Genomic DNA, 24039 nt, shown 5'->3' with positions numbered 1-24039 from the left:
CTAGAGCCAGTTCGAATCCTATGTTGTGGCAGCATAAGAGATGTTTAATCTGGGATAAAGAATAACATGCCTGTGATATTTTTTTCACAGGACTCGGGGGGAAAGTACTAAGTAAGAAGTAGTTGCTGTATCATACAATTATAGAAAACTATCTCAGAGTGTTGCATCAGGCCTGATACTTCACAGAGGCAACGAAGGCGATTGCCTCCATGCCCTCTGGTCATTGCCTTGGGGCCCTTGAAATGTTCCAGTAGAAAGTTACAATTTCCTCATAGGGTGCCCTTTACCAAGGAGGAAACGCCTTCGTGCCCTTGCCCTATAAAAAACAAAGCATACAGGCCTGTTTGCATTGTAGTCAATGTAGATGTATTGTTCGGTATGGGTTCTTTGTGACAAACTTATATTACTTTTTTATACAACTCCTCCTTGAATAAAGTCTCCATAAAATCGATTAGTCTTGTTTATTTTTTTTTAGGGAAAAAATTTCCATCATTCATTTCCTGCGGAATACATTATGTTATGTTAACCAAAGTAATTCCAACTTATTTTGGTAGGTTAGTTTCAAGTAGAGAGCATGTTTACCAAGTTATAATTTGTGTCAAATTAAATGGCATGGAATCATTTTGTAACTCATAACACCAAACCACCAACCCCTGCACTCCCACATTTTTTACCCTACCACCTGGCGAAAAACAAAAAAGGAAGGGACGTTTACTGCACGCACACGTCCGAAGATCGAAAGCCAACTCGGAAGCTATCCGTCAGATCTTGACTATGCTAGTGGGTCGGACGCTTCCTCCATCGGACTCGGTGACGATGCTTCCTCTGTAAGTAGTCGAGCGTCTGACCTTCCGTCTGCGTTCGGGACGATGGAGCTCCATGAACAGTACAGCTTTATGCTTAAGAAGTATGACGACCAGGGGGACAAGGAAATCTCCAGTCTTGAGGAGGCGAGTCTGGACAGAGAAGAGGAGACGGAAGATGAGGAGTTGGCGTCAGCAATGTCTACCCTCACTCCCTCTGCTGATGTTACCGAGGTATGCATGCTGGTTGTTTGACAGTGGTAGCTTGCAATGCAGGGGTGAGCCTGGTCTAAGAGTTAGTTGGTTGGACAGTTCTGGAATTGTGGACAAGAGAGGCTGCATGGGGGAATGCTGGACTTGGCGGCATGAGGACATGTTCTGCGCCTATTTTTCAACGATTTTCAGGTTTCTAAAGTTGGGAAAAGGTTGTGCAAGGATGCTTGAATGCATGTTGTGTCACCCATAGTTGAATCAAACCATAGCCTGTTAGCTAGATAAAACAGAAGACAGCATAACTTGTTTGCTGATATTATTTGAGCATGGTTATTTCAGTTTTTTTTATTTATAGTTTTCCAGTATCAGTGCATAAGTCATGTGCTAGTAATATTATTTAACACAATGACCAATATATTCCAATCTAGGTTCGATTCTGTGCAATGGCATGGTTGTATTGGTTTCTGATACATAACTTCCATTGTGATTGTGTTTTTGGGGGGATTAGCAGGTTGACAAGGAAAACTTACTGGGTGAATTTACTGGTTCGAGGTTGGACAAAGAACAACTGACAAGAGCGGGATTTGAACCAACAACTTTCGGTTTAACATGCTGATGCTCTACTTATTGGTGTCTGCATGTACCTATGTTTGTGATCTCCTTATTTTGTTAATCTGTTTGAGGGTGCCATTCAAAATCCACATCCCCTTAAGGTGATCTGGCTGCCGCTCCCCAGGTTGTATCGTAAACTCGGGTGTTATCCCTGGCTACTTCACCGCTGTTAAAGGTTGTATGGCTTCTGACTGGCACTCCCGAACAAAGATATTTACAAAATAGGGCAGGATATCTCACTTGGTAGAATGCCTGCACAATAATCCGGAAGTCAAATTTGTCTTTGTTCAACCTAAAATCATTGAAATAAAACATGTATGTTATACCTCCTTTTATTTATCTTTTTTGACATGAGGTTTCAAATCCATGTAGTTCTGCTATTTCTGAACAAAAATTTGATATATCTATTTGACCTTTTTTTCTCAACCAAAAACAAACAGTCAAGCCAAATATAAAAAACAGTTTTCTCAGCTTTACATCTTGTATTTGAGTGTATATTGCTATTGGGACAAACAACCGCTATTTTCAATTTCTTTTGAAAGTGTCCGACAGGATACAATGCTAAAATTTGCTCTTTGCTTTCCTGAGAATTTTTTTGTAGAAAAACACGGGTATGTTGTGGCAACTGTAATAATCTGCCTTTCCTTACCCATTGTCTTTGAACAGTCGTGAGTTTTTAGTAATGAGTTGTGTAATATTAGCTTAACAGAGTGAACCATTGTTCACAGCTACTGATTCAGCAATTGTAGCATTGCCGTATTGAATATGTCTATTAGAACTAACTCGCTTTGCAAGATGCTTGACAAATCCTCCAAGCACACATAGTTAAGGTTACAACTTATCAGATGTCTTGGACCAGTCTCACCCCTGACGATTTGCACTACTCCTCTTTCCAATAGGAAAACCAAATAGTACCTGCTAATAGTGACATTTCCATTTGTATTTTTCAACTGTTCTACTGTACCTTTTCTTCATGACACTCCTATCATTATCAGTCCATTTGTTTGCCCTTGGAACATTTCATCTTTTTCCTACATGTATGCACCTTCTCAAATCATTTTCACAACTCCATTCGTTGCCTCTGTTGTTTCCAAACTAAATGTGTTGATTGCCGTGTAAATTGATTGAAACAATTGTCCGTTAAAGAAAATCAGAATAGTTATTTCCAGCCTCGAAATAACTCAAAGCCAGTGTCGTAGCTAGACCAATTTTAGTGGTGGGCTCTAAATCCAATTTAGTCCACCAAGGGCTAGCGGTTCAACAAAATGATTCATGTTTAGATATGGGGTCAAGCTGTGCTGGGCAGGACAGTTTTTTGAGTGCTGGGCATAATTTGTTAGTTCTGGGCAGCCCCGTTTGGCACCGCCCACCGTGGCTTTGACACTGCCCATGCAATTGCCGTTGGTGCCCTGTGCTTTTGCTGTGGTGCCCTTTGCAACAGTTCAAATAAAAATTTACATTTTGCTTATATTGTTGCCCCTTTAACCAGAGGGAAATTGGTGTGCCCCTTTAACGAGAGCAAGTTCAAGGCATGAAATTGTCATGTTAATGTTTAATACCAAGTTTATACACAATATTTGTTCATGTCCAATCTTTCATAATGTTCTTTATTAGGAAGGTTAACCATGGTAACAGTATGGTTTAAAATAACAACTATGCTACATGTCTATTGTTCTGCAAAATAGAACTTGTTTGTCATTTCAAGCCACTTTTGTTTACTAACAATGATTTTAATAGTGTACAAATTATGCCATATTGTCCGTCATATATGACACTCTTATTCATCCATAAAAACATATTTAAAGGCACTGGACACCTTTGGTAATCGTCAAGTACCAGTATTCTCACTTGGTGTGTGTCAACATATGAATCAAGTTTGTATTTATATACTCAGCGCCTTGAGTACCTTGTTTGGTAGATTAGGCGCTATATAAGACTTTGATATTATTTATTATTATCAAATAACAAATCTGTGAAAATTTCGACTCAATTGGTCATCAAAGTTGCAAAATATTAATGACAGAAAAAAACCTTGTTGTACAGATGTTTGTGCTTTCAGATGCCTAAAAACAGCGTCATGCCTGAAGTCTTTTAATATTTGAGTCAGAAATTACCTCTTTCTCAAATAACTATGTTACTTCAGAGGGAGCCGTTTTTCACAACGTTTTATACTATCAACAGCTCTCCATTGCTCTTAACCAAGTAAGTTTTTATGCTAACAATTATTTTGAGTAATTACTAATTATTGTGTCCAGTGCCTTTAAAGGCAGTGGACACTGTTGGTAATTACTCAAAATATTTATTAGCATATAACCTTACTTGGTAACGAGTAATGGGGAGAGGTTGAAGGTATAAAACATTGTGAGAAACAGCACCCTCTGAAGTGCCATAGTTTTCGAGAAAGAAGTAATTTTCCATGAATTTGATTTTGAGACCTCAGATTTAGAACTTGAGGTCTCGAAATCAACCATCTAAACGCACACAACTTCGTGTGACAAGGGTGTTTTTTCTTTCATTATTATCTCGCAAGTTCGATGACCGATTGAGCTCAAATTTTCACAGGTTTGTTATTTTATGCATGTGTTGACATACACCAACTGTGAAGGCTAGTCTTGGACAATTACCAATAGTGTCCACTGCCTTTAAAGTGTAAATCAAATACAAAGAAACTGAATTTACTCGGATGGATGTACAAATTTGAAGTCCATTCCGTTTTGGTTACAGGGTAACGTTGACATGAAGACTCGCATGGAAGAGCTGGAAGGATTACGTCAGCAACATGATCTCCTGAAAAAGATGCTACAACAACAGGAAGAGGTATCTACATACTGATTAACATATGAAGATTAATTATACAAATATAACATGGTTTGAGGGTGACTAGTCGATATTAGCTCCCCGAGTTATTGGAAGTTATTAACTGTTTGTCAACTTCCGATACCGAGGTGAGCTCATCGACTAGTCACCCGAAATACACCATGTTATATTTGTTTTACTATACTTCATACATATTCAGTTACCGGAACATCAGTTTTGAGCAAGAGAAAATGATGACTGTGAAACAAAATGCACAAGTTTGTTCATGTGTTGGATGTCGCTTAGAGAGCGCTGTTCGTCCGTGTATACAAAACAGTGCCACGATCAAAAGCGCCCGGGGATGACGTCCCGCAATGGTAGTGCGCATGACAAGTAGAATAGCTCCTGGGGAACTATAACTTGTCATGTGCATTTACCACTTGCGTGAATACTCACGTGCGCGCTTGGTAGTTAGCAAAATTAACACATGGCACGTGATGATGAATGGACCAATGAGAACGCGACTCTTTGTCATGAATATGTATGAGGTGTAGTAAATAATAAAAATCATCTTGAAATGTCCAGAAATACTGCTTTTCTGTTGGCTTTCAATGATGGTTATTACCACAAATACAAAGTCGTGTTGATAAAAAGAATTACAATTTTCTGGGAAATCCTTGGCGTGATTTACTGATTTGTAATAGATTGATTTCACATGACGTCATTGACCACCATTTTCGATGAAGCGTGCTCGTTTGCAATGCTATCGTTGGCTAAGAGTTGTGTGCAGCGCGTACACTCTTTCTCTTTTCCATTGTTTATCATCAAATACAACGGGCGATGGCGCCATGTGCAATCCAACTGTAGACCATATGGAATATGACGTCGTGCGGCTCAAATATCTGACCTACAAGAGGGCGTCTGTGCGTTTGCGTGTGTGTGTGCGTGCATGTGCTGTAGAAATCAAACTGGGAATGTTGCGTGTTTCGATGATGTACGCGTTTGGACGCGCATACGGTTTGTCCTACAAGATGGCGACTTTTCATAACAAAAAGGGGTTATTCAATCCGGACTATTGTGAACTCTGCCTTGAAGTAGAGATCACTTTTTCATTGGCTGTGGCGATTTTATATTTCCACCTTTTTCTCATTGAGGTAAAGGAATATTTGTAAACAATGGAGTCATGTTTTACGTATGTTGTTCTTTACAGCTGCGGGCATTACAAAATCGCCAGAATGCGTTGATGTTGTTGCAGGAAGATCTAGAAGGACGCATCAAGAAGTCAGAGGACCAAAGCGCAGACGAATGTAAGTTGCTTTTAAAGGCAGTGGACACTATTGGTAATTGTCAAAGACTAGCCTTCACAGTTAGTGTATCTTAACATATGCATAAAATAACAAACCTGTGAAAATTTGAGCTCATTCGGTCTTCGAACTTGGGAGATAATAATGAAAGAAAAAACACCCTTGTCACACAAAGTTGTGTGCGTTTAGATGGTTGATTTCGAGACCTCAAGTTCTAAATCTGAGGTCTCGAAATCAAATTCGTGGAAAATTACTTCTTTCTCGAAAACTATGGCACATGTTTTATACCATCAACCTCTCCCCATTACTCATCACCAAGAAAGGTTTCATGCTGATAACTATTTTGAGTAATTACCAATAGTGTCCACTGCCTTAAAAAAAAAATTGTTGTAAAGGATGTTTGGTACACTTTGACTTTGCTGAAATATTCCAAACCCAATGAAGTGATAAACCTTTATCAGGCAGTGATGGTTTCTTTAAAGGGTCTATGTACTTTTTCCTAACACAAAACACAATGTCCACAGATTTACATTAAACTTACACAGTTTGAAGATTATGATAGTAGAAAGCTTCCCTTGAAATTTTACTTACTGAGGTGCTGTAGTTTTTGAGAAATGAGTAAAACAAATAATTTTCGTCTCATTTTTAGCATGTAAAAATAGATTAACCATTTATGCTATGGTTTTGGTATAATATCATAACTGGTTAATGGGATTTTACATGCTAAAATAATGTTCGTCTTCCTGAGACGAAAATTATTTTGTGACTTGTTTTACTCATTTCTCAAAAACTACACAACCTCAGTTGGTAATATTTGAAGGGAAGCTTTCCACTATCATTATCTTCAAACCCTGTAAGTTTGATGTAAATCTGTGGACATTTTGAAAAAGTACCCGAATCCTTTCAACAGAGGCTTTGTGGAAATCTAAGCAGTGTTGTAGCTGGGCCAACTTTACCGCTAAGTATTAAAAACATGTTCATCATGAAAAAATCCTGCTCCTTGATATACTTATTTTACAGTTCCTTGAGGCTCTTTGAAGTCTCAAGCTCTCTCAAGACCACCGGACATATCCTGTCTCGAGGATACTGGAACTTCTGGCCGGCTGTCTAGTGTAAAATTTTGCCCTGTATCTCTAAACCTACTGCATTGTGCTGGATTTGTTTTAAACTATTTTTTATTTTTTTTAATTCAGCTTCTCAGAGTACAACTGATGTCAGCACCAGCGATTTACAGGAAGCTGAGCGAACTTTCAACGTGGCTGATTTTGAGTTGGCCAGGGCCAGGGGTGGTGATGCAGACCTTAATGACCAGCGTCGTGAACTGCTTATGATGATCCTATCTGAGGATATGGAGCGTAGAGCTCCAGAAATGAGACAAGCTAGGATGCTAGACAGACTGGATATTGCTGAGAGAGAACAGGTAAGACATGGAACAAATTCAGTAAAGTCAAAAATTGTAGTTTTTTACCAAAACGGTTGTACGGCTTCTGACTGGCACCCCCGAACAAAGATGTTGACAAAATAGGGACACCGCCAATATAGGGCAAATGGCTCAGTTGGTCGAGCGTCGGCACGTTAATCCGGAGGTCGTTGGTTCGAATCCCACTCTAGTCAATTCTTTGTTCAACTCTAAAATCAAAATCAAAACAAGTTTCGTAATCTTTAAGTTCAATTATTTCAAGTCAATGGGAAGCAAAAAACGGTACGCGCAAAGGTCTGAGCACACACTACCGGCAAGAACTGTGAAAAAGGACCATCCAAAAGTCTCCCATTACAAGCAAATACAATGTCTCAGGATCTTTCCTGATTTCAGGATTCTCTCAAAATCCTAGGCGTCTTCAAATTTTCTTGAAAGATGCGATCAGTCACAAATTGGAGAAGGACATTGTCTGTACACCTGCAATTCTAGAGCATTGTCTAGAATGTCATCCTTGCAATTAACAATTCCTTAAAATTTTCAGATTAAAACTCTTGGATAGTTCAACGGTTTAAAACTAAGTGTACTTCTAATTTGAACAGAATGAGGTTGCTGCCATGAATTCAGAGCAGGAGCATCTTCTGAGTACACTTCAAGCTTTACAACAGAAGAAGCAACAGATGGATGATCTATTACATCAGCTTCATGCACTACGACCAAGCATACCAGGCGCAGGTTAGTAAACACTCACTGTCTTAAATCAAGGAGAAATCCATTGTTATAGATGGCATGCCGTGGATAAGAGCACCCGACTCAAAGTTCTGGTGTTTCTGATCAGCAGAGTGTGGGTTCGAGTCCCGGTTGTGACACTTGTATCCTTAAAGACACTGTACACTATTGGTAATTGTCGGGAAATCTGGTTTGTTTGTTTGTTTGACTGATCTTCCCATCAAGGGAACTCAACAAACTCCCACAAGGGATATAAACACCAAGCTGGCAACAGCCAATCTCTCTCTCACAAACATTGGTTTAACGTCTATGATTATGAATTACACAAATCAAGGAATTGTGATTCATTAACTAGACGACAATATTTATTCTAGTCATTGTGAAATCAGCGGTTAGCCGGGGGACTCGAACCCACAACCTTGTGATTGCAAGTCCTGCAGTCTAACCAGTTGACCACGGTGACAAGGAAGTTAGGTTGTTAGGAAGACTTTAGAGAAGAGTATTGCCGTTGACAAGACGAGAAGTAATAAATGCATGAATGACTCTTTCAGTGGCACTCTTGTCCAAGTACTTGGGAATCTTACCAATATTCCTGATGTGAAATGCTGACAGACGAATGACATCTAATTGTTTCTCTACTTTGTTAACAGATACAGACTCTGCTATGAGTGCTGCTTCGTCTAGCCATCTACTGGAGCCGGCTCAGCTACAGCGTGGAGAGGAAGTTAAGGAAGCTCAGTTGGTTGGAGGCGCGTCAGACGACAATGAAGCCATGGATAAACTCAGGTACACAGTCTTTGTTAAATCATTGAAATATCAGTGTGGAGTTGACCAGTAAAGCCTGGTTCATACTTCCTGCCAATGCGATTGCAATACGATTTTTGACGTCACATATTTGCAGCGAATTATTCGCTTCAGTTGACTTGTGCTCAACTCCTGCAAAACATTCGCAGCGAAAACAGAGATGTGACATCAAAATTCGTATCGCATTTGCAGGAAGTATGGATCGTGCGGACTACGTTACTAAGTGACCACTCAGGAGGAAGGTAGCTGGGATCAGCCTTGGATAATCTTGAATGTAGCTAGTTTATTTTAATTTCAACTCGTGTTGAAGTCTCCAGTTTTTGTAAGAGCTAGAAGATCATATTGTATGAGTTTGAGTTTGGTCATATTTAAGCCTGAGTGTCTAGTGCGACTAATGTCATAGTCGTGACACAATATTGATTGCTAAGTTGAGTCACGACGTCTGTTTTTCAACCACTTGATCCATCGTTAGCCACGACTACTAAAAAATAGTCACCTCTTCATGCTTGATGAACCATTTGTGTCGCTCACAACAACATAATTTATGATCAGACATCAGTGACCCATCCTTTAATCCTTTCAGTGTATTATGCTATATTGCGTGTGTGTCAAACAATATGCTGCAATGCATCTTGGGAATTAAATATTAGTTGTGACTAGTGTCACAGTCACGACTATTTTAGACACAACTAGTTGAGTAGTAAAATTCACTAGTCGCCCAGGCTGAGTCATTTTATTATCGCTTTGAAAAATTTGGTATGAGTTTGTTCGTCCAAAACATTCTTGGATGGACCATGGTTTAAAAAACCTCAACACGCCCTGGGAATTGTTAAGAGCAACAATTTAAAGTTCTACCGGTTAAAGGAACACGTTGCCTCGGATCGGTCGAGTTGGTCTTCGAAAAGCGTTTGTAACCGTTTGTTATGAAATGCATATGATTAGAAAGATATTTTAAAAGTAGAATATAATGATCCACACAAGTATCACTCGAAATTGCGTGGTTTTCCTTTTTCCTTGTCGACTAACACCGTCGGCCGACCGTGTTAGTTCGCAAAGTAAACGGAAAACCATGCAATTTCGAGGCAAATTTGTGTGGATCATTGTGGTCTACTTTTAAAACATCTTTCTAACCATATGCATTTTATAACAAACAGTTACAAACACTTTTCGAAGACCAACTCGACCGATCCAAGGCAATGTGTTCCTTTAAGTCATTGGAGTGTGGGTTCGGGTCCCGGTCGAGACACTAGTGTCAGGCATGAAACTTTTCCTCGCATCAGCTAATTTCCTCTTTTATAATCTTAGTTTTACCATTCAAAATTGAAAAATACTACACAAAAATGTTGTAAGTTCCTCTGTATTGGTGAAGGTACAGTTGTATGCCTTTTGTGTCCTTGATTGAGCAAGAGACTTTACTACAATTGCTTCTCTTCACCCAGGGGTATAAATGGGTACCTGCGAGGGTAGAGGTTGATGTTGTGTATGAAAAGCCTTATATGTATACTTCCTAGGGAGCTGAGAAAGATAACAGAAATGTTATTGGCCCAATGACCAGGGCACTAATGTAAAGCACATTGAGATGGTTATTGTGAAATGCGCTGTATCAGAAGTTGTTGTTAACACATACGTCTTAAGTGACAGCTTATTTTTTTCTTTGTGATCAGACGCCTTCAAGAAGTACGTCAGCGTCTGGATGACCTACGTGACCTCGTCCAGCAGTATCGAGGTCTTGATGGAGCAGCGGGGGTCGATGAGTCGGGAGACGGCAGGAAGACTTCCTCCTCGGTCAACTTTGAGGATCCAGAGCTCATGAGTAATCTTAGGAGATTGGAGAGGGGTGAACCAGTCGGGCGATTCCAATCCGCTCATCAGGCGTTGCTACAACAGGTGAAGATTTCTTTCAAACACTTTGCCCATGTTCATGCTGTCTGGAATGACATTGAAAATTCTCAGAATTTTTGCTTGTGCGCGTGTGTACTCCCATGTTAAGGCCCAGTCACACAGGCCCTGATAACGAGAACGAAAAAATGCACGCCCTCGATTGGTTGAATAGACCGATCCATTAAGCTCCGCCCCATTCTGTATTGACCAATCACAATGCAATGAAGGTCCGACACTAAGGTCTGACATGCGTGCGCGTATGCTTGGCGCGCACGGCAGAGTTGTGCAAAAAGGCATTGGAGAGCCCCACATGTTCTTGCTCACAAGTGCGTCGTGGGTGGAGCCTACTGGATCGGTCTATTGCTCCTTGCAGAATACGCCCACGCTTATTCAACCAATCGAGGGCGTGCATTTTTATCGTTCTTGTTTTCGTTCTTATTATCGGGGCCTGTGTGAACGGGCCTTTTCTTAGGCATTCTTTGTTTACAGAGCTAGCGCATACATCCAGCGCTTGCACAGTGAGAAGAGAAAGGGGATTGAAGCGCCATGAAATTGGGCCCGGCTTACACGCTTGCACGCTTACTAACTTACGAGACCCAACTGCAGGATTTTTGAGAGTTGATTGAATGCATCCATTAGTAATGTGCTGAATTCAGTGTGTTTAAATAAGGAAATAAAAGAGTTCTTAAATGCACTAGAGATTATTGATAGTTACTCAAATAATTGTGAGCACAAAAACTTACTTGGTAACGAGCAATGGAGAGCTGTTGATAGTATAAAACATTGTGAGAAACAACTCCCTCTGAAGTAACTGTTTTTGAGAAAGAGGTTATTTCTCACTCAAATATTTTTGGCGTCTGAAAGCACACAAAATTTGTGTAGCAAGGGTGTTTTTTCTTTCATTACTCTCTTGCAATTTTGATGACCAATTGAGTCAAAAGATTTTCACAGGTTTGTTATTTTAGACATTTCTTTGACATCTTTCAAAGGCGTCCATTGCCCGAATACTCAACTTGATAACACTGCTTTGAGTTGTAGATCTTCAGAATACCTACACTTTGAATCGGATATTTTCAATTAATGTTGTTTTTATGTTTCCATATGACAGCTTGATACAACAGAGGATGGAACCTCCACTCTACAATCAGAAGATGATTCCCAGCTAACGACAGACAATGAGAGTAATCAGAGTTTATTAGCGGCATGGGGTGATGATCCAGAGATAAGGGGAAAAATCAAGTAAGAATCCATACATTTTGTTAACTGAGTATGTTAATAATGATAATAATAATTCAGTTATAATTCACCTCCCAAATGGCACCAGGTTTTTTCACAACGTAAAAGGAAAACCACTCGATTTTGGGGCATACTTGTGTGGATCATTTTATTCAGAGATGCAACTTTTCCGATTTAAATCAGAATACCAACTTTTCTGATTTTCACCCCCAAAATCAGACAATCATTTTCAATTCATAACAAATGGTTACGCCCTCGGTTATAAACAACATACATTGGGAATAACTTTTCTGTTTTTTTATAGGAAACTTCAGGCTGCCAAGCAGAAATTGAGACACCTACAAGAGTTGGTGGCCATCGTACAGCACTCACCTGAGGTAGCCATTGGCTTACCGGATGACTTGGCTGAGTTAGCCGCTAGTTGGCAGGAGGAGCTCGATACATCTAATGCTGAGAATGAAGATGAGGAAGAGGAGGAGGAAGAAGATGTAGAGGATGAGGGAAACACAACCCAGACGGCTTCAGTCATCAGTGAAGGAGATGTACCTCAAGTTAGTCAAGAAACAAAGTAAGAAACCCCAGTAATAATAATAAGATTGTGGCATGTCACGGCCTAGAGGTTAAGAGCACAGGCTTCACACTCATCCCCTTTACATCATTACATCAACTATTTAACTTTGTTATTTCAAATCTTCATTATCAACCACCGAAAGTACAATGTAATTATGTTTGTGACAGAGAAATAGTACCGTTTGATTGTCCACCATTTTAAAAACCACTCGCCAACACCTCAGAAGTATGTTCTCATAAGGTTGCCAACGTTCGCCAACGGTGGCAGCGCACAACTCGTTTGCGCGAGTGAAACGCACCCCAGGTCTTGTGTGTCTGGGGACTTGCATAAGAATTTTTGTTTTAAATTATAATAATAACGACACAGCGCTTGTCAGGTGCCATTCAAAAGTGTCGGTCTAGTAGAAGTTAAATTGTTTGTGGTCTCATCGTTTGAAGAGAGTAGGCATTCTATCTACACTTTGATCCTGACATGTTTCTTCGCTATAATAGTTAATTCACTAGTGTATGAATTGATTGATTTGACCTTTGCCTTGTTTCTCAGGGATGCGTATTATGAAGCAAAGATGCAACAGCAACGTCGGGAGTTGGATAAGCTTCAAGACGAGAGACACCGCCTCCTGGCCGTCCAGGAGCAGCTCAGGGATCTCAATCACCATATTCCCCTAGCTAAACAGGTAAGACTCTTCTTCTCGAGTTGTCTTAAAAACCCAGGACATGTTAGGGGTCATTTACCATTATCATCATTTTCACAAACGTACCAACCCAACGCTAGGAGGGAGGGGGTTAATGCCTGCCGTACGCTTTTGTTTCCTGAACAAAAATTTACCTATAAAATCATAACTTAGTTTACCTTTTTGCACCAGAGGGTAAGATGTTTTTGTTAACTTTTGGAAGTCAGTTCAGGAAATTATGACATTATATATCTGTTTGACACGTGTACATACTTTATCTAGCTGTGTTTGTAATAATCATGATTTGCATGTAATTCACATTCAATTGTCTCTATGTAGAATAGTGTGACAAAAATCCATCATTTTTCTGTGTACACTTTTAGTTGAAATGCGCCCTTTACTAAGGAGAAGATGCCTTGGTGCCCTTGCCCTTTTACAAACGAAGCATACGGGCCTTCACAATACAATGATTAGTAAGCGTAAAGGGTCAACTGAACAATGCAATGACAAAAACTTGTAGTGTCTTAAGACATATGTTGCGATTAAACTAACTATCGCTTTGTGCCATTGCAGGGTGTCAAGTCAACAAATACCACCCAAAGAAATCCATTGATGCCCGGTTCAGGATTGAGACAACTTGCTGCGACAGGAAACATGCAAGGTAAAAGTCAAATAGTTTAAGTTTTTACCAAACAATTTGCAGAAAACTTTTCAAACAAATCACTTCATTGCAGGTGCAATATAGTAAAAAGGACCCTTCTCATGAAAAATGCTAATTACATTCACGCATGCGTACATGGTCGGCAAACGCCATAGAGTTGTGCACTAAGCAGACGCACAACCGCGTTTTTCTGCACGCAGCCATTAGCCCCATACAAAACAGGGTGATGATATTCCCTCATTTTTGCGATTTCACCAAGTTCTTCCTAACTTAGTATTAATCTTTAGGACCCAAAGACGTTAGGATGCATTGAACCCATCGAGATGGGGTTAATCCTAGCGTTTCGTGAAACCGACCGCAGGCTAGTGGAGGGGGGGGGGGGACTGACTCCCTCTGACATATGTCGGGCATGGTATATAAAAAAAACACTGCTGATCACACACACACAAAAAGATGTGCGGGTATTAAAACAAAATTCTGAGATATGTTTTGTTTTGCTTTAATTGTCTTTTGTCAGTTAGATTTGCATGAACATCACTGAGGTATCTGTTGCAATTTGTTTGGATGTTACTTTTATGTTTAGCGTTACATTAGCAACCGAGATTCCATTCCAACGTCTTGCCTGAGGTGTTTATCCCTCATCATGTTTGGAGGGTTCTCAATTTCAGACTCAATTTAAGACAAATATAGAGCGATTTTCAAAGACCACTGTTTACCTTATACGTGTTGCAGATGCTCCTAGCCCAACCCATGACTCTCTGATGGCTGAGAAGTTGAGACATCGTAGACTCCAGACTGAGCTGAAACTCAAACAGCAGGAGTTGGCTGCACTTATGGACCGTGTCAAACGCAACACAGTGAGTTACTCAGGATTGATACTTCTTGGAGGCAACGGAGGCAATTGCCTCCATGCCCCCTGGTCAATGCCTTGGTGCTAAGATTGGGCGATATCACGATATTATCGAATATCGCGATACTAATTTGGAAACGATTTCGATATCGGATCGATTTGGTTTTAATCGAAGTATCGATATATCGCGAAACATCGCGATATATCGTGAAAATCGATTAAGTATCGCAATATCGCGATGTATTTCCTAGCTGAGACATCTTGCACCCCATAGGTTTGGAGTAAAACCAGAAGAATAGATCATTAGAACACCTATCTTATGCTATGACTGTCTCTTCTACAACTTTCACTCCGAGTTTGAAGACTGATGATGTCAAATTTATGACTGTCTCTTCTACAACTTTCACTCCGAGTTTGAAGACTGATGATGTCAAATTTAATTAATCGCGATTATATCGAATATCGCGATATATTGTCAGCGATATATCGTAAATAAAATAAATCGATATCGCCCAAGCTTACTTGGTGCCCTTGAAATGCTCCAGTAGAAATTTACAATTTCCTCATAGGGTGCCCTCCACTGAGGAGAAAACGCCTTAGTGCCCTTGCCCTTTCAAAAGCGAAGCAAACAAGCCTGAATATACTAATTTTAGTTTGACTTAGGGGCGACCCAATAAGCGCACTGAACTCGAGCTCTGGTGTTTCTTTTCCGCTGAGTGTGGGTTCGAGTCCCGGTCATGACACATGTGTCCCTGAGCAAGACACTTAACTATAATTGCTTCTTTCCACCCATTGGTAAATGGGTAGCTGTGAGGGCAGAGATGGTTTTTGTAGTTTATTAAAGGCAGTGTACACTATTGGTAATTGTCAAAGACTAGCCTTGATGTATCTCAACATATGCATAAAATAACAAACCTGTGGAAATTTGAGCTCAATCGGTCGTCGAAGTTGTGAGATAATAATGAAAGATAAAAACACCCTAGTCACATGAAGTTGTGTTCGTTTAGATGGTTGATTTCGAGACCTCAAATTCAAAATCTAAGGTCTCGAAATCAAATTCGTGGAAAATTACTTCTTTCTCGAAAACTATGGCACTTCAGAGGGAGCCGTTTCTCATAATGTTTAACACCATCAACCTCTCCCCATTACTCGTCACTAAGAAAGGTTTTATGCTAATAATTGTTTTGAGTAATTACCAATAGTGTCCACTGCCTTTAAGCCTAGCGGCGCATTATGTGTTGCACAGGCTGTATACTCCCCAGGGATCTGAGATTGAAGGAATGAAATAAAGTTTGCTTTTTCAATATTTTTGATAATTTTGTGTGTGTTTTTGCAGGGTGAGGTTTCAGACAGTGGTTCTGCCCAGGGAGACAGCAATGATAATGACCTCTTCAGGTATGTGCACATTACTCATAGATTTGAATATTAAAGGCAATGGACACCTTTGGTAGTTCTCAAAGACCAGTCTTCTCACTTGGTGTATCCCAGCATATGCATCAAATAACAAACCTGTGAACATTTGAGCTCAATTGGTCATCAAAGTGGCTAAAGAATGATGTAAAAGCACCCTTGTTGCACAATAACCTCTTTCTCAGAAACTACGTTACTTCAGAGGGAGCCGTTTCGCACAATGTTTTATACTATCAACAGCCCTCCCTTGTGTTTGATTAGTTGACTTGTTTTTTTCCTTTAAGGGTGAGCATGCGTAGTGCTGATGTGACTGCAGCAGCATCTTGGGGAGGTTCTACTCAACAGAGTGAAGATGAAGAGGATGATGCCTACCCAAGTGATGGTATCTTACAGGTTGAGGAAGAAGAAGAACAGGTACATAACCCTCCCACTTGCTTACCATTAATGCAATAACACAGATTCCATGGCCTATGTTGCCCCTGGGGTTGATTTCACGAAGATAGTCCTAACTTCGGACTAGTCTTAGGATGCTTAAAGAGTTATTGAAAACTTATCGTCCTAAGTTAGGACTAGTTATTCGTCCTCGATATAAGACTAGTCTTTACTCTTTGTGAAATCCTCCCCTGGTCTCAGCCTTTGTGCCCCTTTAAAAGTTTGCCATAGACTTGATTTTCCAGTGGAAGTGCCCTTTGTAAAATGAAAATGGCCATGTCGTTTGTAAAAATGAAAATGGCCTTGCCGTTTGTAAAAATGAAAATGGCCTTGCCCTGTCAAAGATGAAATTCCAGGCCTGATTCACTATGGTTTTGAAGGATAGATAAGCTATGCCAGCTTGCAATATGGTGTCATGTGGTGAATGCATCTACGCAACACATAGTCAACCCTCCTACTGTCTGATCATTCAATATCATACACTCCACTATGATTTTGAATGGTAGATAAGCTATACCAGCTTGCAACGTGATGTCATTTTGTGAATGCATCTATGCATCAGATAGTCAACCATCCTACTGTCTGAACATTCATGTTATCCACTATAGTTTGAATAATAGCCACTATGGTTTTGAATGATAGATGCTCTGATTTTTGGCAATAATCTAAAAAAAAAAAACTACCAACTTCTGAAATGAAATTTTCACTGGTTGATTTTATTTAAATTGTTTTGTAGGATTAAAACAATAAAACGGTGCCAAAAACCAAAAGAATATTTTTCCATTTATCAGTTCTTAATTCATTTAGTTTCCCTTGTAAATGTTATTGTTCAATCTGACAGGAGCAGAGCCTGGCTGGAACAACCAGTACTTACACAATTGATGATGAGTACTGTTTACCAAACCGGCGACCCAACTCCTACCCCGGTCAGAGAATGATGACTAATGGACCTCCAACTACTATGGACCTGGAGGCCATGCACGGTATCCGTTACCCGAAGTGGGCCACGGAGCAAAAGCTCAGGGCATCTGCGGAATCCAAACGCCAACAGGTATATGAAAACAAAATTTTTTTTACCCATATACATTAATGTTTTGTTATACTCGGTGTCTTCCCGAATTCTTAAAAAAAAAAAAAAACAAGTCACAGGCGTATTACTCGAGTAGGATTCAAACCCACGACTCTTGCAATTCTAGAGCAGTGTCATACCAATGACCTTTCCAATTTTAGAGCAGTGTCATACAAACTAGTCTAGTTGGTGTGACACTGCTCTAGCATTTAGCTAGTGGGTTTGAATCCCACCCAAGTAATATGCCTGTGATTTGTTTTTCACAGAGCTCGGGAAAGTACCGAGTATACAGTGCTTACGCACATCGGTGTATATGGGTAAAACCAAAATGTATATTACTTAATTCAAAGCAAATTTAACAGCTAGTAATAATAATAATATAAAAGGTATTTATAGTGCGCTTTTCCAAAACTTGATCAAAGCGCACAACAAAGAAAAGGATAAATTAAAACTTGCAAGAAACAAATCATTAATCTACTATTTAGGAAAGAGATAAGTTTAAGGTTTTTTCTTAAAAGTAACAACACAAGAAGATTTACGGACATTAATTGGGAGATAGTTCCATAGTTCAGCAGCAGAGTGTGAGAAGGCGTGTTTGCCATAAGTTAATCTAGATTCATGAGTGTTAAGCTGAGTTTTATCGGAAGAACGGAGTCCTTGACGGTGAGTGTGGCGAAGAAGAAACAATTTAGACAAATAAGGTGGAGCAACGCCATTCAAACATTTAAAAACATATAGAAGAGTTTTGAATTGGATGCGCTTCTCCATGGGAAGCCATTGTAGTTTAGTGAGTAAGGGAGATCCCATGAGCTCTCCAACAGTTAACAGTGAGAACAAGTAAAACCGGGATATGAACATCAGCTTCTCCATGGGAAGCCATTGTAGTTTACAGAGTAAGGGAGATCCATGAGCTCTCCAACAGTTAACAGTGAGAACAAGTAAAACCGGGATATGAACATCAGCTTCTCCATGGGAAGCCAGAGTAGTTTAGTGAGTAAGGGAGATCCCATGAGCTCTCCAACAGTTAACAGTGAGAACAAGTAAAACCGGGATATGAACATCAGCTTCTCCATGGGAAGCCAGAGTAGTTTAGTGAGTAAGGGAGATCCCATGAGCTCTCCAACAGTTAACAGTGAGAACAAGTAAAACCGGGATATGAACATCAGCTTCTCCATGGGAAGCCATTGTAGTTTAGCGAGTAAGGGAGATCCATGAGCTCTCCAACAGTTAACAGTGAGAACAAGTAAAACCGGGATATGAACATCAGCTTCTCCATGGGAAGCCATTGTAGTTTAGCGAGTAAGGGAGATCCCATGAGCTCTCCAACAGTTAACAGTGAGAACAAGTAAAACCGGGATATGAACATCAGCTTCTCCATGGGAAGCCATTGTAGTTTAGCGAGTAAGGGAGATCCATGAGCTCTCCAACAGTTAACAGTGAGAACAAGTAAAACCGGGATATGAACATCAGCTTCTCCATGGGAAGCCATTGTAGTTTAGCGAGTAAGGGAGATCCATGAGCTCTCCAACCGTTAACAGTGAGAACAAGTAAAACCGGGATATGAACATCAGCTTCTCCATGGGAAGCCATTATAGTTTAGCGAGTAAGGGAGATCCATGAGCTCTCCAACAGTTAACAGTGAGAACAAGTAAAACCGGGATATGAACATCAGCTTCTCCATGGGAAGCCATTGTAGTTTAGCGAGTAAGGGAGATCCATGAGCTCTCCAACAGTTAACAGTGAGAACAAGTAAAACCGGGATATGAACATCAGCTTCTCCATGGGAAGCCATTGTAGTTTAGCGAGTAAGGGAGATCCATGAGCTCTCCAACAGTTAACAGTGAGAACAAGTAAAACCGGGATATGAACATCAGCTTCTCCATGGGAAGCCAGAGTAGTTTACAGAGTAAGGGAGGTCCATGAGCTCTCCAACAGTTAACAGTGAGAACAAGTAAAACCGGGATATGAACATCAGCTTCTCCATGGGAAGCCAGAGTAGTTTACAGAGTAAGGGAGATCCATGAGCTCTCCAACAGTTAACAGTGAGAACAAGTAAAACCGGGATATGAACATCAGCTTCTCCATGGGAAGCCATTGTAGTTTAGCGAGTAAGGGAGATCCATGAGCTCTCCAACCGTTAACAGTGAGAACAAGTAAAACCGGGATATGAACATCAGCTTCTCCATGGGAAGCCATTGTAGTTTAGCGAGTAAGGGAGATCCATGAGCTCTCCAACCGTTAACAGTGAGAACAAGTAAAACCGGGATATGAACATCAGCTTCTCCATGGGAAGCCATTGTAGTTTAGCGAGTAAGGGAGATCCATGAGCTCTCCAACAGTTAACAGTGAGAACAAGTAAAACCGGGATATGAACATCAGCTTCTCCATGGGAAGCCATTGTAGTTTAGCGAGTAAGGGAGATCCATGAGCTCTCCAACAGTTAACAGTGAGAACAAGTAAAACCGGGATATGAACATCAGCTTCTCCATGGGAAGCCAGAGTAGTTTACAGAGTAAGGGAGATCCCATGAGCTCTCCAACAGTTAACAGTGAGAACAAGTAAAACCGGAATATGAACATCAGCTTCTCCATGGGAAGCCATTGTAGTTTAGCGAGTAAGGGAGATCCCATGAGCTCTCCAACAGTTAACAGTGAGAACAAGTAAAACCGGGATATGAACATCAGCTTCTCCATGGGGAGTCAGTGTAGTTTAGCGAGTAAGGGAGATCCCATGAGCTCTCCAACAGTTAACAGTGAGAACAAGTAAAACCGGGATATGAACATCAGCTTCTCCATGGGAAGCCATTGTAGTTTAGCGAGTAAGGGAGATCCCATGAGCTCTCCAACAGTTAACAGTGAGAACAAGTAAAACCGGGATATGAACATCAGCTTCTCCATGGGAAGCCAGAGTAGTTTACAGAGTAATGGAGATCCCATGAGCTCTCCAACAGTTAACAGTGAGAACAAGTAAAACCGGGATATGAACATCAGCTTCTCCATGGGAAGCCAGAGTAGTTTACAGAGTAAGGGAGATCCCATGAGCTCTCCAACAGTTAACAGTGAGAACAAGTAAAACCGGGATATGAACATCAGCTTCTCCATGGGAAGCCAGAGAAGTTTACAGAGTAAGGGAGATCCATGAGCTCTCCAACAGTTAACAGTGAGACCAAGTAAAACCGGGATATGAACATCAGCTTCTCCATGGGAAGCCAGAGTAGTTTACAGAGTAAGGGAGATCCCATGAGCTCTCCAACAGTTAACAGTGAGAACAAGTAAAACCGGAATATGAACATCAGCTTCTCCATGGGAAGCCATTGTAGTTTAGCGAGTAAGGGAGATCCATGAGCTCTCCAACAGTTAACAGTGAGAACAAGTAAAACCGGGATATGAACATCAGCTTCTCCATGGGAAGCCAGAGTAGTTTACAGAGTAAGGGAGATCCCATGAGCTCTCCAACAGTTAACAGTGAGAACAAGTAAAACCGGGATATGAACATCAGCTTCTCCATGGGAAGCCATTGTAGTTTACAGAGTAAGGGAGATCCCATGAGCTCTCCAACAGTTAACAGTGAGAACAAGTAAAACCGGGATATGAACATCAGCTTCTCCATGGGAAGCCAGAGTAGTTTACAGAGTAAGGGAGATCCATGAGCTCTCCAACAGTTAACAGTGAGAACAAGTAAAACCGGGATATGAACATCAGCTTCTCCATGGGAAGCCAGAGTAGTTTACAGAGTAAGGGAGATCCATGAGCTCTCCAACAGTTAACAGTGAGAACAAGTAAAACCGGGATATGAACATCAGCTTCTCCATGGGAAGCCAGAGTAGTTTACAGAGTAAGGGAGGTCCATGAGCTCTCCAACAGTTAACAGTGAGAACAAGTAAAACCGGGATATGAACATCAGCTTCTCCATGGGAAGCCAGAGTAGTTTACAGAGTAAGGGAGATCCATGAGCTCTCCAACAGTTAACAGTGAGAACAAGTAAAACCGGGATATGAACATCAGCTTCTCCATGGGAAGCCAGAGTAGTTTACAGAGTAAGGGAGGTCCATGAGCTCTCCAACAGTTAACAGTGAGAACAAGTAAAACCGGGATATGAACATCAGCTTCTCCATGGGAAGCCATTGTAGTTTAGCGAGTAAGGGAGATCCATGAGCTCTCCAACAGTTAACAGTGAGAACAAGTAAAACCGGGATATGAACATCAGCTTCTCCATGGGAAGCCAGAGTAGTTTACAGAGTAAGGTAGATCCATGAGCTCTCCAACAGTTAACAGTGAGAACAAGTAAAACCGGGATAGTTTGCATTTTGAGGTTTGGGGCCATCTAAAGCAGTGCACAGACCTACATTGCATTCAGTTGATGGGGAACAATGTAAAAACTCTCACTGCAACAGTTTTTTATGTTTGAGATATGACTTTGTGTCTTGAACCACATTAAAGCCATTGGACACTTTCGGAACAGAAAAAAAAGAAAAAAGTTCACAGATTTACAAATAACTTACAGGGTTTACAGAAGGTAATGGTGAAAGACTTCTCTTGAAATGTTATTCCATGAAATGCTTTACTTTTTGAGAAAACATCAAAACATTATCAATTCTCGATATCGAGAATTACGGATTTATTTTAAACACATGTCATGACACGGCAAAACGTGCAGAAACAAGAGTGGGTTTTTCCGTTATCTTCTCCTGACTCCGATGACCGATTGAGCCTAAATTTTTGCAGGTTTGTTATTTTATATAGAAGTTGTGATACACGAAGTGTGGGCCTTGGACAATACTGTTTACCGAAAGTGTCCAAAGGCTTTAACAAAGTCACACCTATAACTAGCTTAGTGAAATAAGGGTGTCGTGGCGGAGCGAATAAGAGCACCGAACTCTATTTCTGTTCAGCAGAGTGTGGGTTCGAATCCCGGTCGTGATACTTGTGTCCCTGAGCAAGACACTTAACTATAATTGCTTCTCTCCACCCAGGGGAAAATGGGTACCTGTGAGGGCAGGGATGGTTTTTGTGATTGATTTAGCCGAGTAGTATATTAATGTTGCACAAGGCTGTATACTCCCCACCAGGGAGCTGAGATGGTTTAAGGAGTGATTTAAGGCCCAGTGATCAGGGGCAATAGTGTGAAGCGCTTTGGGACGCCCTCTGGGTGTGAAAAGCACTTTATAAAAACGGGTTATTATTATTATTATTATTATTATTATTATTATTATTATTATTATTATTATTTTTATTATTATTATTAAATGGTCATACATGTATTACTTACTTCTGTACTATTTCTCATCAGAATCTACAGGCAGCTGATGAGCTAATGGCTGAGGCGAGTGGGGGATTTGAAAGCAACGGCAACTTCTACATGGGTCAGGTACATCAGCTACAACAGCAGTTACAGAACAGCATCGGCTTATGCCAGTCACTCATGAGAGACCAGCAGGTCATGAATAATATGCTGCAAGGATCCATGTCAGGTGAGAGGTCAAGGGTCATTGATGGGTCACTTTAGACCTTGAATTTCATTATAGGGCAGGGCCGTTTTTGGTTTTGCAAAGGACACTTCCATTGTAAAATCTTGCACTGTCAGTTAGCAACTCGGTAATGAAGGTTTGTTTTAGTTACTCTGCGTAGCACTTAGTTCAACCCCTTTTCCCCCGACTTCTAAGAGAATTTGTTTGAAAAACATAATTTAAAATTTGAGTGGTCATTCACCGTGGTTTTTTTTATACTGGATGCTGATAATTACCCTCGCCTCCGGCTCGGGTAATTATCGCATCCAGACTGCAACCGTTATTAAACAGAATGTTTAAAACTGGCCAAGCACATATTTATTCCCTTATTATTAACTACATTGGTTCTTATTAAGTGCAATGTTTATGGTTGGTATCCAGGTGGATTTAATGGGATGCAGGGACCTGTTCCAGCCCATACTCCAACCACTCCAACCCCAACCAACGGTGACCCCCGTATGATGAATATGATGAACGACTACAACATGAGACTACAGCATCAGCAGCTTCAGCTAAACATGAATCACTCCTACAATCAGTTGTATCAACAACAGCAGGAAATGGAACGCATGCGGGTAAGGCTAGCCTCATCAGAACTAAAGGCCAGGGGTGCGTTCCACTCGCGCAAACGTTGCCAACAGTTGCGCACGTTCGCCAACAATTTCAAGTGGAACGAGTTGTTTGCCGCCACCAGTGGCGAACGTTAGCAACTTTAGGCGAACATACTTCTGAGGTGTTGGCGAGTGGTTTTTAGAATGGCGGACAAGCATACGGTATTATTTCTTTGTCACAAAAATAATTACATTGTATTTTCGATGAGTGATAATGCAGATTTGGAATAACAAAGTTAATTAGTTGATGTAATGATGTCAAAAAGAGGACTATTGCAGCAAAAACGAAGTTTAAAAAAAACCTATGTATGGTGCGCGCCATCTTCATTTCAGGGCGCCGCCATATTGACATCGCGTATACGCACCAATCGTTCAAACGATAAAAAACGTTTGCGCGAACAGTTGCAAGTTGTTTGCGCGAGTGGAACGCACCCCTGGTCCCACTGCAACGATAACGATAA

General features: G+C 40.7%; 1 protein-coding gene across 2 annotated transcripts in view; it reads left to right on the top strand.

The window, feature by feature from the left end:
• LOC117293290 (pericentriolar material 1 protein-like) overlaps positions 1-24039 on the top strand; it is a 53876-nt gene that overhangs the window by 7864 nt on the left and 21973 nt on the right. Inside the window, exons 7-23 of one of the 2 annotated variants that reach the window (XM_033775532.1) lie at positions 702-1037; positions 4353-4445; positions 5635-5731; positions 6922-7148; positions 7748-7880; positions 8525-8660; positions 10343-10565; positions 11668-11798; positions 12100-12363; positions 12910-13042; positions 13613-13700; positions 14433-14557; positions 15887-15945; positions 16245-16374; positions 17234-17443; positions 22751-22931; positions 23349-23542. In XM_033775532.1, the coding sequence (XP_033631423.1) occupies positions 702-1037; positions 4353-4445; positions 5635-5731; positions 6922-7148; positions 7748-7880; positions 8525-8660; positions 10343-10565; positions 11668-11798; positions 12100-12363; positions 12910-13042; positions 13613-13700; positions 14433-14557; positions 15887-15945; positions 16245-16374; positions 17234-17443; positions 22751-22931; positions 23349-23542 (2760 nt within the window). The remainder of the gene's footprint in view (positions 1-701; positions 1038-4352; positions 4446-5634; positions 5732-6921; positions 7149-7747; positions 7881-8524; positions 8661-10342; positions 10566-11667; positions 11799-12099; positions 12364-12909; positions 13043-13612; positions 13701-14432; positions 14558-15886; positions 15946-16244; positions 16375-17233; positions 17444-22750; positions 22932-23348; positions 23543-24039) is intronic. The other variant, XM_033775533.1, reaches the window with a different exon arrangement.

Source organism: Asterias rubens, chromosome 8 (assembly GCF_902459465.1).
Source record: "Asterias rubens chromosome 8, eAstRub1.3, whole genome shotgun sequence".
Lineage (NCBI taxonomy): Eukaryota > Metazoa > Echinodermata > Asteroidea > Forcipulatida > Asteriidae > Asterias > Asterias rubens.
Note: the sequence above shows the minus strand (reverse complement) of the source record. Positions and strands in the feature narration are given on the sequence as shown.